The sequence below is a fragment of the Petaurus breviceps genome, unplaced genomic scaffold (genome assembly GCF_028583685.1).
Source record: "Petaurus breviceps papuanus isolate PSGF00001 unplaced genomic scaffold, PetGlider_PUasm1.0 118, whole genome shotgun sequence".
Lineage (NCBI taxonomy): Eukaryota > Metazoa > Chordata > Mammalia > Diprotodontia > Petauridae > Petaurus > Petaurus breviceps.
In genome coordinates this window covers 27,582,005-27,601,912 of record NW_027185616.1, presented here as the reverse complement: position 1 = coordinate 27,601,912, position 19,908 = coordinate 27,582,005, and the positions used below count along the sequence as shown (strand labels likewise).

General features: G+C 36.7%; 1 protein-coding gene and 1 long non-coding RNA gene across 2 annotated transcripts in view; one reads left to right on the top strand and one right to left on the bottom strand.

The window, feature by feature from the left end:
- Positions 1-19,908, bottom strand: part of LOC138160797 (uncharacterized) — a 122,968-nt gene that overhangs the window by 94,721 nt on the left and 8,339 nt on the right. The window lies entirely within an intron of this gene.
- Positions 9,417-18,249, top strand: LOC138160779 (cyclin-dependent kinase 4 inhibitor B-like). Its single transcript, XM_069087518.1, has 2 exons — positions 9,417-10,686; positions 12,913-18,249. The coding sequence occupies exons 1-2, from the start codon at positions 10,528-10,530 to the stop codon at positions 13,171-13,173; spliced, it is 420 nt and encodes a 139-aa protein (XP_068943619.1). The 5' UTR covers positions 9,417-10,527; the 3' UTR covers positions 13,174-18,249.

The following is a 19,908-nucleotide window of genomic DNA, read 5'->3' as shown; positions in this document are numbered from 1 at the left end:
GTGTGTGTGTGTGTGTGTGTGTGTGTGTGTGTGTGTGTGTGTGTGTGGGTGTGTGGGTGTGTGTGTGGGTGTGTGGGTGTTAAGTGTATGAGGCCGGAACTGAACTCAGGTCCTCCTGACTCCGGGGCCGGCACTTTACTCACTATGCCACCTAGCCGCCCCACTTGGTAAATTCTTGCTGAATTTCTTCTTAATAATAGGGCCTTCCCTCTGATAGAGATCTATATAATAAGATCTCTATTAAACAGCTATGTCTATAGTCTCTGGTCTTAAGGAGCTCATAAGCTGACAGGGGAGACAACATACAAATAACTATGTGCAAACTAGGTGTGTGTATATGTAATTGTGGGTATATAGTTGGTTTGTATATATACAGTGTGTATATACACATACATACAGATGTATATATGCTTAGAGATCTACATGTTTACACATTACATACATAACATGTGTAATTAGACATATAATGTAGTTATATATAACTTATAGATCTAAACATCTATACATCTATGTGCATGTGTGTATATTGTTTGTATGTTGCTTCCCTCATCAAACTACAAGCTCCTTGAGAGAAGAGACTCTTGTTGACTTTCTGTTTATCCCCAATGCTTAGCTCAGAGCCTGGAACAAAGTAGGTGCTTAATAAATGCTTGTTGACTTGACTGAATAAAGCTCTTTAGGAAAATGACTTTACAAAAATCTTTAAAAGTAAGCTAAGAAATATAGTCAGCTAGTGTTTAAAATGCATCCAACATCCACAACTGTTTGAGCAATGCAAATAATCATGACAAAAACAAGAATACTGACCAATAAGGTCAATTCTCTACTATTTAGGGGTCAAATAATCCAGGCCACAAATTGCCTGAGTCATTAATTTCTCCTCATAACTTTCTGTGTTTATTAGGAGAAGAAAAGGTTCTTAGATTGAAGAAGTTAAATGTAAATTTCACTTACCTCCAGATTTTAATTAATTTTTAAAGTTATATAGCTGGTATATGAGGCAGAAGGTCAAAATGAATAGAAAGTCAGCCTTGGGATAGGAAAGACTTGAATTTAAATTCTACTGCATGTATTACATCTTGTTAGTAGCAGTGTTCTCTCATTGGCACTATATGGTTACCAGGGAATGCCATGATATCAAAAGAATCCAATTTGCAGATAAACCAAAAAAAAAATATATCTGATGGACATAAATTGGCTAGAGCATAGTGCCAACAATGATTTTTATAGGGTGTCCCTAAAGTCTGAAAATAGGAAATCCCATTAACTATGCATGTTTTCAAGAAATTAAGTTAATGAAATTTTCAACAACATTTTATTTAATTAGCATACATGAGATTTCATAGAAGGACATAAAAAACACATAGGAAATTCATTAATTAATGAAATTAAATTAATCTCATTAATATGGAAAAGTCTTCAATAGTTAATGAAAGCTTATATTCCATATGAATTGTCATGGCTAAAACATTTGCTAACTAAATAAAATGCTGTCAAAAATTTCATTCATTTCATTTCTTAGAAATATGCATAGTTAATGAGATTTCCTATGTGTCCAAACTTCAGGGACACCCTGTATAAAATCAGAGTAAAATATAATCATCAAATAAAATCACACATGGAATTTTTTTTTGCAAATATATATTATATAAATGTCAATTACTACTAGAGGAAGCATAGTATAATGGATAAAGTTTGCATCTTATAATCAACAAGATCTAGGTTCACACCCTGCCTCAGATATTTATTAATTGTATGACCCTAGGCACATCATTTAACACCTCTGTAACCCAAACCGCTCCTTAGAACTTGTCTACTAAATCGTGGATGAATTGTGATCTGTATCAGTAGAAGGAGTTCCAACGTAGGAGTTCTCCCATTCTGCCAGAATCAAAAATCAATCCAGCATTGAAGCTTTATTATTATAAAGGATAAGCTAATTACCTTCATCTTTATTGCTATCCTCAGCCCATAGCACAGTGCCTGGAACATAATAGTAGTTGTTAACTTGACCAAAAAAAAAAAAAAGATAGGCTGTTGGTTGAACATCAGTGATAACAGTGAAAATAATCTGAGAAAAGTATCGAACATATTTGGGAGATTCCCTGTGGCGGATTTATAGAAAGCCGCGGCCAAGGATCCTTGGGTTGAGAAAGCCTGGGTGGTTTGTGCCCCCATTATCCCTGTTTTATAGATAGGGTCACATAGCTGGTGATGATCAAAGGTGAGATTAGAACCCAGGCCTTCCCAACCTCACCTCCAGCACTTTATCTAATGCACCCCACTGTCTCAATGAAACTGAAGTGTTACCTCATGCTCCATTTCCTGCTGCAATGTGTAGTTATCCCCTCCCTCAATTGCCCTTGTTGGGTGGGAGGGAGTATTATGCAATGGGACTAGAGACAGGAGAGAAGGAATAACTAAGCAAAATTTTTCTCTTCTAGGTCCCTCGATATTCCTTCCCTGGTTTCGAGTAACTAAGGGACTAAAAGAAGAATTACATTTTTAAACAAAAGTATATCTACATGTAAAAGGACATATAAGAACTAATTGCAGTGTTATTCTGGCATTTCTCATTTCCAAAGTACTGTGAAATGTCTACACATACAGGCCTATTGGGGTATTTATTTTACTTCGGTTAGGCAATCAGGTATAGGTTGATTATTGTCCAAAAAGGCTCTTTACTCATCTCCATGACAAGTTTTATGCTGACTAGAATCTAGCCCCACCTCTGCAGTAGAAAGTTTGGGTGTGTCCTACTTGGGCACCAGGTGAGGCCTTACGATTCAAGCTGGATTCGCCTACAGTGCCAATGTAAGTAAGGTAGGCTGTTTCTACAGTGTTTGCTTTTGTTTTCCTTACACGCGGAGGAGCATCTGGCTTTTTTTAACTTGGCTACTTATCTCATGTTACTGTCTCATTAATTTGCTCTAAAGAGGTTAAAACCCCTCTGGCTTTCTGGCTTTGTCTGGGGAAACATCATTTTTGGCTCACAGATCTCTGTTTCTTTTCTGTTTCTCTCTTCCCCCTCCTCCTCTTTTCTCTCCCTATTTTTTTCTCTCTAGCTTTTCTCTTTCTCTTTACATCTTCCCTACTCTTTTTCTCTCTCACACTCTGTATTTCTGTCCTCTGTGATTCTGTCTTTCTATTCTTCTTTCTCTTTCTGTTCCTGTCTCCCCCACCCTTAAAATGGAGGTAAAATTTCTCAAAGTATATTACTCCTCAAAGGAGAAAAAAAGAGATCAAAATAGTGATGATGCAGAAGCCACAGAAAGAACATTAATTCTTTTCAGTTTATGTGCAAGTGAAAAACGGGGGGGGGGGAGGGCAGGGGGGAAGTGCCTCTTTAAAAACTAACTTTCTGAGGATTTTGGGAAGATGGCAGAGTGGGTCAGAAAACCTTTAGCTCTCCAAATTTCCTACACACACACACACACACACACACACACACACACACACACACACACAGCATTGCCTCAGAACAGCAGAAATAAACAAGGGGTAAAGCAGTTGTCCTAAGAATATTTGAGAAGACCCCAAGAAATACTCAACCTCCAGGGATTCTGCAGAATCAACAAACAAGCCCTGGGGGCAGCTGGGTTGAGAAGCAGCCTCAGCCTTAGAAACTTTTATCTTCAAGACAATGTGGGGGTCTGATGACTGAGTAGGAAAAGATTGAGGGATCTTCTGTCAAGGGACACCAACCTATGCTGATCTGGGCTGTGGCTGCAGGGAAGAGCCAGCACACACCTGGTTAATGCAGTAATGAAGGGTAGGGACCCTGTTGGCTGTGGGCACTGGCAGGAGAGCAAAGTCCCTAGTTTCAGTTCCAGAGCAGAGAGGACAGCTGTAGTTTGCAGCCACCAGAGGAACCTCAAGAAGCAGGACAGTGTGGCTGGGGACCCTAGCTGTGGCTTAGAAGTAGAGAGGAAAGCCCAAGACTAGGCCTCAAGACAGTCCTTAGAAAATAATAGTAAGAAAGACCTGAATTTGGGGGTATCATTCCCCTTACCTTGGGACTACAACTTGATTATACTAATAGATGCGATAGACAGACATACAGACAGACAGACAGACAGACAGACAGACAGACAGAGACAGACAGATAGATAGATAGATAGATAGATAGATAGATAGATAGATAGATAGATAGATAGATAGATATGAGTAAGCAAAGGAGAAAGAACCCAAGATAGTTACTATGGGAATAGAGAAATTCTAGGTTCATATTCAGAGGAAGATAATGGAACTTAAAAAAAAAAAAACAATAAGAAACATCAAATTTTTCCAAACACAGAAAGAGTTCTTGGAAGAACTTAAAAAGGACTTTAAAAATGAAATAAGAGGGGCAGCTAGGTGGCACAGTGTGAATAGAGCACCAACCCGGGAGCCAGGAAGACCTGAGTTCAAATCTGGCCTCAGACACTTAACACTTACTAGCTGTATGACCTTGGGCAAGTCACTTAACCCCTTATCCTGCCTTGACCCCTCCAAAAAGAAAAAGATAAAAATCAAATAGGAGAAATTGAGGGAAAATTAAAAAGGAAAAAAAAATTACTATCCAAGAAAATCAAGAAGGTAAGATGTAGACACTGCTGGTTTCTCTCCAGCTGGCACAGTCATTAGAGTGCTAGACCTGGAGTCAGGAAAATCTAAATTCAAATCCTGCCTCAGATATTTAATAGTCCTGTGACCTTGGGTAAATCACTTATCCTCTATTCTCCTCAGTTTCCTGATACAGCATCTAACTCCCAAAGTTGTTATGAGGATAAAATGCGATGATATTTGCAAAGCATTTGGTAAAACAAAGTTCTATATAAATGCTAGCCATCATTATTATCGCCTCCAGTGTTACTTACCAATTATGGTTACAAACGTAGTTTCTTGTATCATTTGTGTTGCTTATTCTATTCCTGGAGGAAAGATGAATTGAGTCTAATACACCCTCTTTTATGTCTTTATCTCCTACTCCTATTTGCTAAAGTAATGAAAAACAAAGCATTAGACACTAACCATATTATGCAACTCCAAAAGGCCCAAGCATTATTTGATTTTATGCAGTTTTTTCTTCCTAAAATTATTCCACTATTGTACTTAAAATCTATGTACCATGTTAAAATATTAAGATATAGTTTCTTCTTAAGACAGTCTGTACATTCCTAACTGAATATGTGGGAACATCTGAATAACTAGAAATTATTCACTTCTTTGAATGACCTTAATCTTTTCTTTTAAACAAAGACCCATATTTGTAAAAACCAGTCTTCTAATATTATCTTATGGCTGGAAAGTTCAGAAGCACAGTGTCCAGAGAATTTAAGTTTCAGATCACCAAAGAGGTATTGGACAGATACATGATAGGTAAAATAAAAATATTTTTTAAAAACAACTATACTTTATTACCATCTAAGAATTGTACAGGGGGAATGGCATAATAGCTATTATCACAGAAATGTACAGCTGAAAAAGGTTAAATCGTGAAAGTTATAGAAGACCCTTGGATAGATCATGAGCCCCACTAGAATTCACACAAGATCAAGAGAATGAAAGGAAGATCTCCAGTGTGGTAAGTAAACCCCGTGAGAATGATGTATAGGTGAACATGAACAAGTTTCATACAGGATAGGGTAGTCTCATAAGTTATAATAATAGCTAACAATTATACAGCATGTGCTAGGCACTTTGCAATTCTGATCTCCTTTAATCCTCACAGCAACCCTGGGAGGTAGATGCTATTATTGTCCCCATTTTACAGATGAAGAAACTGAGGGAAGAGAAGCAAAGTGAATTACCCAGGGTCACATAGCTTGTAAGTATCTGAGGCTGGATTTGAATTCAGGTCAGGTCACTTAACGCCAATTGCCCTGCCTTCCCCCCTCCAAAAAAAAGTATGGACATATCTTTAAATCTTTACACCTGACATGTTGGATATATGTCAACAGGACAGGTAGCCTGGGATGTATACAAATGTTTGAAAGTTCTGGTTGGTCCAATCCACTATAAACTAGACAGAATGTTGTGTGATTTGGTCATGGAAAATCAAACTAATCAAATCTTTCCAGTTATTTTGATTATGCTGTATACGTGTGAAGGCAATCCAAGCATGAGTACATCTATGTACATGCTCACATATGTGTGCAGAAATATGTGCATCTATATATAACAAGCAGCTCTTCAAAGTGAAGTTTGCTCACAAGGTCAATGTATTCTGAGGACCAAATTGGGAATTCTAGAGCACCTGATTGGAAATGTGCTTAATAAAAGAATATGTGGGGTTTTCTAGCTACAAAGAACGTTTGAAATATATATAGAAGATACACACTTTGTGATTTTAAAAAATCATTCATGTTTTGTTTTTATATTAGTATTAGTATTTGAGGTCACATTTGCACTTTATTCTTCCTGACTCCAGGTCCTTGTTCTGTCCACTGAACCTTTTAGCTCCTTCTGTCTTGCCTACATAATAAGGTCCAATTACTATATCCAGTTATCTTTGAGTGAGGAAGGTTGTGTGTAAAATGATCCAGACTTCCAGGACTTAGAAATGCATGCACCAATCATCCAAAGATTTCCATAATAATTAGTTATGAATCTCTCTCTGAAGAAAGAGCCTGAGTGTGTGTGGGGGTGGGGAGAAGGGAGTGTGCTACTTAGCAGTGACTCCATGTAACAACATGTTCCACTTCCCCTCCCCCATGGCTCATGCTAGAAATGTTACCTATGTAAAAATCATGCTAATTACATTCATCCAGGTGAAATGTTTAGCATTTATAGTTTTACCATATACTAATTATAAGGCATATCATCAAATAAATTTTAACTTTGTTGTAAATTTTCTCATAACACTAAACTCTGTTTTTCATCCTCTTCCCTCCTCTACCTCCCCCTGCCCCGCCAAAAAAAAAAAGAAAAGAAGGAATACATGGGAGGGTCCCCAGACTTGTAGTCAAAATAGCCAGGCTCCACTCTTCGCACTTGCACCATATTACTTTGGTCATGATAGTTTTCACTCTTCCAAATCTAAAATTGGACTAACAATCACTGTTACCTAACTGAGAGTCTTACTCTCATGTTAATATGAGCAGAAAAGCAAAACGCAAACTTGCGATTAAGTTATGTAGGGTTTGTTTGTTTGTTTGAAGTTTTACCTTATACAGTCAGAGTATATTTGTTACAAATCACTTCAAAAGAATATTCTAGTGGTTCCATAGTATTAAAACACATTAGCCAAGGATGATATATCCATTGCATTAAAAGGAAATGAACAAAAAGAGTTGAGTTACTGGAAGAGGCATTTATATATTACCTATAGAGAATAACCCGGACAAAATGTTAGAATTTCAAGAGAGACAGAAGATAGGGAAAGGAGACACAAGTACAAAGAAATAATAAGAGAGATGATAAATCTGTTACAGATTATAGATTATATACATACTACCCTCTCTTGCAAAAATTCTGTTGTTGAGTTCAGTCATGATTGACCTAATCATTAAAAGGTCACATTTGACAAATCAGTTATTAGGAGTCAGAAAAAGGGAAGATGATTTTACAAACAGAAATTATGAATGTACACTTGAGTCCCATGTTGATGAATATAAAAAAAAAAAGTAAATGAAGTTACACATCTGTCCCTTAAGGTCTGTAGAGTAGGTACTGAGTTTCATGTAAGACCACCCTGAGAAAATTCAAATGGAGTTGCTATCCATGTTACTAATATTTCAAGCATTTGTGCACCAATTCTGCCCTGAACATGCTTTCCCAATAATTGGCATGGGGAAAATCATAAGATTTAAAGGAAGAGGCTTTAAAAATAATGTAGCTCCTAATCTCTTGTTTTACAAATGAGAAACCTATTTTTCCGACAGTTGAAATTATTTGCCCAAATTCACACAAACAGAAAATACCAGAGGCAGGCTTCAAAATTCTGTTCCCTAATTTCTAATCTAATGATCTTCCCACTCTGACATGCTACCTCTTAGAAATATCTCAAGCATATTGCTGTCTTTCCCTGTTTTTTTTCTTATACCCCAAACTTGACCTCATAGTGCTCATTTCTCCTAAAAATTTTCTAGATCCATAGCTCACATTTACATAGATCTTTTTTTGTTTACATAAAATGATTTCATATGCATTGTCCTACCTGGGCCTCACAATATCTGTGAAGAAGGAAAGAAAAAAGGCATTGTGACTTAACAATTGTAACTTAGCCAAGGTCATGCAGCTAGACAAAACTAGTCAAGGAACCCAGTTTTTCTTACTCTCTTTGCACTGTCATATTTCCTTTAAAAGCAAAAACTTTATATTGGTGTCCCTACATGAGAAAAATATTTTGTGACAGCTCAACCTAGATCATTTACTACTGGCTCTTTTTATATTGTTTACATGGTCCATAGAAAACTAAGGCCTAGAATAAAAACCCATTACAAGGAAAGAGCAGCCTCAATGGACACAATAGCATGACTGAGATTCCTTAGATGGGATGTCCTAGAAGCAAACTTTATATCAGCAGCATTAAAATCCTGGTTTCCTCAAGAGAGAAAGGAAACAACAAAGAAAAGAGTAAAAGAAGGATTATAGATTTAGAGCTAGAAAGTGTTTTCAGAGGTCATCTCATCCAATCCCTTCATTTTATGAAGAGAAAATGGTAAGTAGTTTACATTCATGTGAGTTACAAGAAAGAAATTCTGACAGATACCAGGTTTCTATGTCTTAATCCCATGAAAATGATCAACTTGCCTTTTAAATCTTCTCCGTCAACACGGAAGAAATTGTCCTATTCAATACACTTAACTACATTGTCATTACAAGCCAAAGCTCTTCAGACAGCCCACCCATAAGTATATTCACCATAATATTTCCTCAGAAAAATAAAATTTTGATCCCAGGTAGACATAGCCTATCATTATCTCCCTACCCCAACTGCACAGACAGCATTTTTTCAAAAATCTTTTAGGTAATGCATACATTTAACACAACCTAATGAGCTTGGAACTGGGACATGGCTGCCATTTATCTTGGTTCAAAAAAAAAAAAAAAAGGCCTACCCAACATTTGGCCTTTATACACACAGTAAATGAATGACTACTCAGCTGTTTCATGACAGCACCACACCCTGTTTTATTTTTATGACTACATGTTTAATTATAATTGCATAAATTCCCTTGACAATAAAAATGTAATTGCTTGCCAAGATGGTGGGTTTAAATAGATGAAAGTGGAAACAAGGAAACATTGAATGAATTGAAATCATGTAGTTCAAGATTTTTTTTCATAAAAATATTATTCTTCTTAGGTTGCATTTTCTTTTTTTAATGCGTCGTATCCATACTTCAAAGTAAAAACACTCATACACATACAAAACAGGATACTCAGGATCGTTCAGTGTTTCTGGTGGCCAGACACGCCCAAGTGAGAAATCTTTACTTGATGCAAGACTTGGTTTCAGGAAAGCCTCTGAAATGCCAAGTCCTTTCTGAAGAGGGTTTGCCCAGCATGACAGGTGCAGAACTGTCACTAACCGGTCTTCTACAAAAGGAAGAACTCCCAGAAAGGAGAAATTATTTAAACATCTATAGTAAATATCTCCCTAAATCTTCAGCAGAAAAAAAAAAATCGTTTAAACCACAGAGTGGCGCCAGCTGAGCGAAACCCAGGAACTGGGTTTAAGAGTAAGAGTTCCTGTCGTGGAGACTGGTAGATAACAAAAGATTTTGAGCTGACCTGCTGTTTTCCCATAAGAAGGGAGTGACTATGACTACTTCAAGGTGAAGCGGAAAGGGGAGGTGTTTCTGCAAGTATTCCAAAGCCTTTAGGACTTTGCCTTTGGAATAGGACCTTTGGGTGGGAAGTTCCGGGGAGTATGAAGTTGCAGCCTGTCCTAGGGTCCGGGGGGTACGCCTGAACAGATCTGCAGCGCATGCGCCTCGATATCTACCCCCGCCTTCCCCTTCTCTAGGGAGTATGGTTGCTCCAGATTGTCTTCTGTGATGTCATCGGCTGCCGGGTGAAAAGGCAGGCAAGTTAGAACAAGTTCAGCGCTAGCCTGGAGCAGAGGTGGAGCCAGAAGGGGGTGGGGTGAGTCAGGGCACTGTCCCCGCTGGAGAGAGCCAATTTCAGCCTCCCAGATCCTTTCCCTTTCTGCAACTAGACAGAGGTGGGTAAGGGTTTTGCTTCGGCCCTGCCCTGGTGTGCCTGAGTTCTGAAACCTCTTTCATTAGCAGAGGTGAGGGAAACTTTCGTTTATTAGATTCACTCCAAAATCCCCATGGGGGTGGAAATCTGGGACTAACCAGTACTCTGGACGGCGATAGCACTGGTCACTTAAGCGGAAAGGAGGTCTAGAGGGGCAGTTTAAAACTCAGCCATCAGCTTTGAGACAGAGCCAAGAAGACCGCAAGAACAGAAGAAGGGGTGAAGCAATCCTCTGCAGGAAGGAGCAAAGGCTCTGGAGAGAAGAAGGGAAGGAGGAGAGAGACGTGCACAGAGTGAGCCTTGCAATAATCAGCCGAAACATTAACGGGTTCTGAAATGACAGAACAATCAGAAGGGGAAATGGGTATTCGCCTAGACAGCTATCTCGACCTGACAAGTGTCGCTGCCCGAGGGCAAGTGGGACTTCTGCAGCAGCTCCTGGCTTCGGGAGCAGACCCCAACGGAGTCAATCGCTTTGGAAGGCGTCCCATCCAGGTACCTGGGGCCACACTGGATGGTCGGTAGAGGGCGGGAGAGTAGCGGGAGATTGGCCTTGGGATGATTTCGTATAATAGGCGGTACGTGGGGCAAGACGGGTCGGGTGCTGCCACATTTCCCCAGCCGGGTACTGGGTTTGCGTCTAAGATCTGGTGAAACGCATTATTAAGAAAAGTGAATATTTTTTAAAAGTATCTGGATAATAGCATAATGCACCACACGATTGTTTTAATAGTTAAAAAAAATGTCCAAGATGTCCTCTTCCCTACCCTTTTCCCATTCTGAAAGCTCTTTGTGGATTTACTTTGGGCCATTTTTTTTTTCTGTTTATTGACTTTTACTGATAGCATACAGACTGGAAAGTAAACGAAAAGTTCCGTAATTCAGAGGGTATGCAAGTATTTCTACTTCTCAGAAAAATAATCAGGAATACTAATTTAAAAAAAAAAGGAAATGGGGTGCTTATATACGGGTATGTTATATATCAGAGAATCGGGGGAAAAATCATGCTACGGTGAGATTTTTATCGGTATTACACACAGCAGGGAGGGTTGGGGAGATTGCATGCTTATTTGAGCTATAGGTATGTTTTCAGACACATTATATTTTAAAAGATTTTAAATGTAGGTCGAGCCTTGTAATGAAAGTACTGTATGCTCATTCATTAATACGCCCCCTCCCCGACTTTAGAAGAGTATCGAAATAGAAAGCACCTTCAAAGAAAGCTTATTTCAACGGGAACTTTTTTTGAAGTCGTCCCTACTTTTTCATCTGTTTCCCTGTAAAAACAATTTGTCTGTAGAGGAACAATGTCATGGGTTCCCCTCCCCAATACTTGGAGTCAAAGAAAGTAGTCCGTTTCGTTATTGCTTTTACGATACTACACTGATTTAAAACTTACACGATTAAAAAAAAAGGTTAATTCATATGTATTTTATATCATATATCACAGAAAGGCAACAGAAATACTTTTGTTCTTTAAAATGTTAATCTGAATTTATATTGTATACTATTGGAGAACCAGTTTTTTTCTTTATAGTTAATTATTATGCCCTTTCTGTTTCAAAATATTTTGAATGGATGAAACTAGTTTCATGTGTGTTCACGAGTATGTATGCATGTATATTCATGTGTGTGTGTTTATTGTGTACATGTGCACATACATATAATACACGTGTGCATACATGTGTGTGCTACAATTGAAGTTCCTGTCAATTACTTAAACGTGTTTAATTTTCTTTTTTTTTTTTTTTTAAAGCAATCGGGGTTAAGTAACTTGCTCAAGGTTACAGTTATTTCTGGGTGTGGTGCTGAGTATCTTAGCCCAGATTTGATCCAAGTCATTCCGACACTGGAGCCAGTGCTCTTACTCGCTGAGCCACCTGGCCGCCCCTAACATGTTTAATTTTCACCTGACTCTACTTCCAAAGGGAAAAAAAAACCCACATTAATATTCTTCATTTGGAAAGTTTTTTTTATAAGGAATTTATTCTATGTCACTTTAAAAATATTTATTTCTGCTAAAAAATGGAATCGGTCCATCTTTATATAGATATGTATAGATATCTATATATATATATATATATATATATACAGATATCTATATAGAGGGCATTGCTGGTAGTCTAAAGGATTTTACTGCTAATACTGCAACTTTCTTTTAGAATAATTAAATGGCACTTTTACAGGGCAAAAATACTTATTTTACTCTTTGGACGTGTATGTAACATGTTTATACACATATGTATCTTTTATGCATGTATAGTTTACATGAATATTTTCCAAAATGAAATTTAAGCACTGAGTTAAAAAACTGTTTCAGATTCAAATCACTATTTTCATCTTTTTAAAAACTTAAATTTTGTTTTATAAAATTTCATAATTGTAAGAAAATTTGTAGTTTGTCATTTCCTGACTAAAACTTACATCATTTTCTAGAAAAGGTCATTCTACTAGTTTATCATTATTTGTAATGGGGGTGGGAAATGTTGACAGTTGAGAAATTTAACTTATTTTTACATGTGGATTTACATAATATATATAATTCCTTCCTCACTACTATGAAAAATAATTTATGACAAAGTTCCAGGCAAATAGCAAATTTGTAATAGTGTGTGTACATGTGCGCACACACACATTGAGTATGTCTGTATACACATATCTCCACTGGCATAAGTTAGGCATTCACATCACCTCATTGACCACTCTTCAATTATCTTCTAGGTCATGATGATGGGCAATGCCAGTGTGGCAGAGCTCCTACTGAAACACGGAGCAGATCCCAATGTCCCTGACCCCACCACCCTCACCCTTCCAGTTCACGATGCAGCCCGAGAGGGTTTCCTGGACACTCTGATCTTGCTTCATCGTGCAGGAGCCCGCTTGGACATTGGAGATTCTCTGGGTCGCCTCCCCTTGCACCTAGCTGAGCAGCAGGGACACCACCAAGTCACCTTATACCTTCGAGCAGTTACAGGGGATTGAAAGCAATGATGAACCTATTCCACCCTTTGGACTTCCTACCCCTTGGCCTCTACGGCAGCTCCAAAGAGACTGAAGAAAGGGTACCTGGAAGGTCACAGAAAGGAGCTCTGAACACACTCCCTTATGCACCTTCTCAGATGGGGTGACAGGTTTCTAGTACAGAGACCTTCCCAGCCCAAGCTCCCCCAGAAGGAAGAAGATATATTCATACCCTACCTATGCCCTCAACTGTTTCCTTGATTTTCTCAGTTTACAGTAAAAACAGGAGCTGAGTAGAAATGGAGAAGGAACTTTTTGGCCAGGATATCTTATCTGAGGAGATAAGAACAGGGTAGAAAATCTGCAAATGTGAAACTTGTAGATACATAATTTGAGGTGGGAAGTTAGTGGTAGATAGAGGACTTTTTTCTCTGAAGGTGGGGGAATGGTGGTCTATGGAGTACTGTATCGCTTGTGGAGGAACCAATTAGAAAAAGCTTCACTGGAGTGAAGGGTGTGGCAGTTCTGGAGTGGCTTCGAACACTGACGATATTGGTGCAAACAAAATGGGGGAAGGAGATAGTTTTAGTGATGCAGGTAAATTTTATTATGGGAAAGGCATATTCTACTGAAAGTTGCCAAGGGAGCCAAAGATGACAAATAGAAATGATGTGCTCACTTTGTGGGGGTCAGATTTACTCAATCTGGCTGGAAGCAGAAAGGAAGGGAAGATTGGAAGTCACAGATATGCCCATAAACTTTAAAAACCAAGAGCTACAATGATAGATGACTCTCTGAAATGTTTTGGTCACTGTTCATATGTTTTGGGTCCCTGAAGGTCCATATAACCTCAAAGGTTCTAGCCAGGATGAAAGAACAAAGTTGAAAAAAAAAATGTGAGAGTTAGGGAAATGTTTTTAAAGAGATTCTTTGAAACCCAAGCTAACTGTATTGGAAAAATGCCATAGCACCATGTAAACTAATCAAACTCATGCCTAAAACATCCATGTCAATTTTACAATAGTGATTAGATACCAAGGAATTCAATGCAGCATCCTGGGAGGTTTCTATTAGAACAACATTCATTACAACCTGTTTACTAGTTTAAACTGAGACGATGGATCTCTTTACATTTCTTTTAAACCTACCTGAAAGCCAAGGTCTAAATTCAAGACCCAAACTGTCTTTGGTGACCCTGGGCTAGTTAGACTTAATCCCTTAGGGCTTTCACAATTCTTTAAGACAAAGACAGTTGTTTCCTTCAGTTGCAAAGAAGATACTGACCTGCATAGGCAGAAAGCACTTCGTCACTGGCGAGCTCCCCAAACCAAGGAAATCACAGGTCAACTCTCTGTCCCTATCCTATTCATCTGTTGTTGTTTTTTAAACTATTTTCTCTGGGGCTTGTGGGGGGGGGGGATATTTAAATGACTATTTAATATTATAAATGTGGTTTATAATGACCAATTTATTCAATAAAATTATTTCAGAATTCAGTTACCAGGTTTCCTAGTAGAAAGGAAATTTATCTTAAAAGTTTGCAGAGGGATTGAAAGGAGTCTAACAGCTGTTGAAAATTTAATATCTCTTAGAATGACTTGTAATACCTTGTGATGTGATAATTTGCCTTCTAATGCATAAGCCATAATGCATGGCTTCTAGGTTTAAATGTTCATTATAGATTGATTCTTAGTCTTAATAACAGTATTTAAGACACAAAGTAAATCCCAAATTGTTGTAGGTAACTAGGTACAAAGTAAATAAATGTGCATTCACCATCAACTGAAGTATGAAGATCCTGAAATTGCCCCATATCAAATATATATGTATGTATGTATATATATATACATACATATATATATATATTTACACATTTAGAACTGTGTTGATTTTTGTGAACATTCAGGTTTTTAAAAAAAGCATGCTGGCAAGTGACTAGGCAACATGATCTATAAAAGTGATCTGACAAGTGAAAGTACAATGACTTAAAACATTTATCTAATTAATAAATATATTTCACTTCTAAGATCTCAAAGCTTTGTACATAATATGTTTAAATGGGGGGAAAACATTCAGGATGAATCAGACAAGGAGTATAAAGAGTAAGGAATTACTTATTTAAATGTGAAATCTCTATTTTTTTCCCGATGATCTGTTGGTGGAACACTTGGCAAATAACTGATTGGGAGACAGTGAAAGTTATGGGTTACAATTGGCTTTATTCCATATTGTTGTTTGTCACCACAGTGTTATTAAATATCCACTTCACTTTAAAAAAAAAAGCTTCACTTTAAAAATATTTATTAAATCTTGAACAGATTTTTTCACCAAAACTTTTTCAAATTTTTCTGTAGTTTCATTAGCTTGGATAGAAGACATTTTAAAGACCTAATAATTCTCATTCTCTCTGTGTCTCTCTGTCTCTCTTTCTCTCCCTGCCTCTCTCTCCTTTCCTCCCTCCCTCCTTCCCTTTCTCCCTCCTCCCCTCTTCCTTCCTCTCTCTCTCTCTTTCCCTTTTCCTTCTTCCCACTCTCTTTCATTCTCTTACTATATTTCAGACAACCCTCTAAAGCAGTTAATGACAAAGAAGGCTCTTACCTGCACTGATAGGAGTTTCCTTACCCAGGAGTTCCCTGTACAGATGAAATCCTAAAGCAAATCCCTAACCCCAAATTAGGAGAGATATAGTACCTAGATCACAAAGCTATAGGAGAAAAGTGCATTTTGCAAATCTAAAGAAGTTATTAATCAATTATTATACTATCTTGTTATGTACTTCCAAAATTCCAAGAAACCAGAATTTAGTAGTTCCATGATGCCGAGTAAAAGAGCTCTTTTGTAGGGTGCGTATATAAAGTATTTATTTATTTTAGGTTGCATATGCAAAAAAAATTCAAGTTTGTGTACAAATTATCTCATTTATAGGCCAGTAAAACTTTCTCATAGTTATTTCTAATGAGTAGCTGAAATTGAAAATGAAACCAAAAGAAAATTACTCCCATAACACAATCATATTAAACTATATGTTTTTTTTTAAGTCAAACTGACTTACCAAGACCAAAATGTTTAAAAAAAATAAATTTAGGGAGTATTCATTATTTCAATGACTTATTAAAAACATGTAAGAGTAATTCCAATAGATTTAGAAGACATCTATAGAATAGTTTAAACAAGGAGAAGAATCTGGTTCAATGTAGTTTATTAAAATTATAATGCCAGATTTAATCTGAAGGTTTAAAACTACACCTAGACTTTTGGGACACTCTGTATATATTACAGTGAGTTTGGTTTAGATTTACTTCAGTTCTTAAGGTACCCTTATTGACCAACTATTCACTAAGCCAAAATGTGTGTGTGTGTGTGTGTGTGTGTGTTTTAAATAGGTCAAATGAGTAGTACAACCTAGATCCAAAAAGTTTATGGTTAACAAACCCAGCCTGACTTCTATCCAAATGGTATGAAGTGAATTCAATACTTATTTGACTTATTTCACTACATATTTAGAGGGAACTTAGACTGGCTTTTTGAGCCAAGAATTTTGTAGAGCTACTATACTGAGTTTAATATGTTTCTTCAAATTTCTGTCATTTCACTATGAAGCCAATTTTAGAAATTATGGATATTAAAATAATATAATTGCTCCTAAGTAGCTTTCAATTTCATATTTTAATTTAATTTAATAAATATTAAACAATATTATGTATAAGATCTGAGGATATACAAAGACATAAACCCTGCCCTGAAGAAATGTATACCCTCTTAATTTTAATTAAAAATTATTTCAATGCTAAAAGTGAAATAAATTATAATAAATTAATGGCTAGTTAATTCACAGCATTTCCAAAGGAATTACAGAAATACATACAATTTTGAAAAGTTCTTTAATCATAAATTATTTTATTTAGGCTCTCATTTATATAGAGTCAGCAAATTCCATTTCACTAGAGGTCAAGTATTTGTTCAGCTGGTAAATGTTACAAATTGAAATTCAAGTTTCGTCTTCAATCTTAAAATGTTGAAGCTGTAAGGAACCTTTAGAAATCTAGTCCACTTCCTTTATTTGATCAGGAAATTGAGGCCTCAGAAGTTAAATGACTTGCTCACTTTGCTAACAATGTATCCATCTTTTTGGAAAATGTAAAAAGATGTATAGGGTTGGGTGGTCTGAAATTTACCACAATTTTCATGATTTTGCTTTTTATGAGAATATTTAATTGATACTCAATCATTTCAAAAACCACAAGGGCCAAATTCAGTCAGGTTCATTTCATGCACCCAAGCATTCAAGTGTTTGCATTCATGCCTACACATATATACATGGATGCACACAAACTCATTCTCTCTCTCTCTCTCTCTGTAGATTCCATAAACCTAGTACAGTATCTCCTGAATGAAAGATTTAGTAGCCATAGTAGTTTGTAGAAAGAGAGGGGGGATGAGAGCAAGGATGCTTTTTGAAGTAAAAGTCAGTTTTGGGGGACCTGTAATACATATAATTACTAACTATAATACAGTTTATTCTAATTCTAATTCACAAATAATAGACTGTTAGATCTTGAAGAGCCATTAGAGGTTATATAATTCAACCCCCTTATTTTAAAGATGAGGAAAATAAGGTTCAGGAAAATTTAATGATTTGTCCATCATCAAACAGCTAAACTGGTGTCAGAGCCAGGACTTCAGTTTCATATCTTCTGTTGAATACATAGGAACAGATTCTGAAATTATTTTAAAGTGGCAGTTCTCACCTTCTAAAAAGTCATCATTTGACAAAGATTTGAAACTTTCCACTTAACTTTATTTTTAAAAGGGAAAATAGTGAAATGAAAATACATTATTTTCAAGAGATTCTCATGATCCATTTTTTTATCATGAAGGATAATTTTGTTGTCTAGTGAACATGTTGAGACTTTTTAATTTATGCTTCACATTTGTTGGAACTGTTTCCTTTGAGACTTCTTGCAACAGTGTAAACTAAAAGGGAAATTCTTTAAATGTATATGTGTAATTAAATGTATTCTTCTTAAGGTGACAGATCAGTCATATTAATTACAAAATCTGAGTCCTTGGGAGGAAAAATAAAGAGTCATAAGGGGATCCCCTTTTGTATCATTCACTTCAAAATATAACCTTCTTGAATTCCAGAGATTGTGTAAACATTAGGTAAGCCTAGGAAGCAAAAATGAAGGCAGAGAGTAAGAATTTTCTTTCTTGTTTTTCCCGCCTTTATACATTTTCCCCATGCAGATCAAGCTGCGTAAGTTATCTTCAGAAGGTTAGCACTGAGAATTCAGTGTTTAGTTTAAGCAGGCATTATATTATAAATTTGATATCTTATGAACTCTTAGAAGCTTCTTATAATACTCTGTAAATAGCTCTTGTGTAATTAGCACAACCTTCCAGTAGGACAGAATATCTTTGATACTCTAACTCCTTGACTGGCTTCAAAGATCATTTTCTTTAGTCCCTTAGTTCCTCAGTCTTACAGAAGCAACTTGGCTGATAGCAGGAAAAGCTGAAGAGTCTGGATATTCTTCCACTTAACTGCAGCTGTAACTGGGAGAGAGTTACTAAGAAAGGCAGAGAATAAGATCAGGAAAGGAGTGAGAGAAGGGGATGTCACTATTAAAAAGTCTCAGGGGCAAAATCACACAAATATGGAATTGATCAGAGGTGGAAGTGACTTTAGAGATGACATAATCCAGCCCCTTCACTATAAAGATGAGGAAACTCAATTTTCCAGATTTTAAAACATTGATGTAAAATTTGATACACAAATGTTATTGCTACTTTCAAAAGATGGAAAAAACATCTTAGAAGTTTCAATATCTATACCATATTTATCCCTTTGTTAAAAACAAAATGGTTTTTCTATTAATTAAATAATGTAGGAACAGCCGTGAAATAAATAGACGCAAATTATTTTTTAAACATGAACTGGACTCCTCCCAGAGAAAGGGATGACATGTCCAAGGTCCCACAACTGGTGAATAGTGGCATTAGAACTAAATTATAATTTTTGATTCAACAGTGTTATATTTCCTGCACCACACTGTTTCTATGAACTGTCATATTTTTTCCTTTTGAAAAAAAAAGTATTTGTGGGAGACTGGGATGTCAACAGAATAATAAATTCAATGCATGCTTGTCTCCAAATGTTCATGCTGATGGGAATTCTGAAATATAAACTATGAGTCATGTACCCCAAGTATTAGGAATTATCTTAACCCCACTATTACTTGACTCACCCTACCATCTTTAATTTATTAACATAAATTATCACAGATGAGTTCATTCTGAACTTTGTAGCCCAGTTTTGCCTGTTACAATACAATAATCACAAGGAGAACATTGTGAGTTGTTGACTATACACACAAAATCACATATAGAGAGATGAAAAGAATGACGGGCCATTTAGTCCAAGCCCATCATTTTATAGATGATGAAAATGAGGATGAGGGAGGCTAAGTAACTTGCCTAAGATTTTTATAGGTAGTAAGCATCAGAAGCAGAATCTAAATTCAGGGCTTTTGATTACATTTTTTTCTCTCCATACCATGATGACCTTCCCCCACCCTCAACAACTTTTCCTTTTGAAGTATACAGTCTTTAAAGTTCAATTCAAATGCACCTCTCCCTCAAAGCCTACCCTGATCCATTCCATAAGTAGTTAATGACAACCGAACTGAACCAGTCTCTAACCTGTGAATGGCCTGGAGGAACAGAGCTCGCTAGAAACAGGAGAGTCAGGAACCA

Coding starts and splice junctions, on each gene's coding strand:
- LOC138160779 (XM_069087518.1), top strand. CDS start 10,528: ATGACAGAACAATCAGAAGGGGAAATGGGTATTCGCCTAGACAGCTAT. Junction 10,687..12,912: donor TTGGAAGGCGTCCCATCCAG/GTACCTGGGGCC, acceptor ATTATCTTCTAG/GTCATGATGATGGGCAATGC.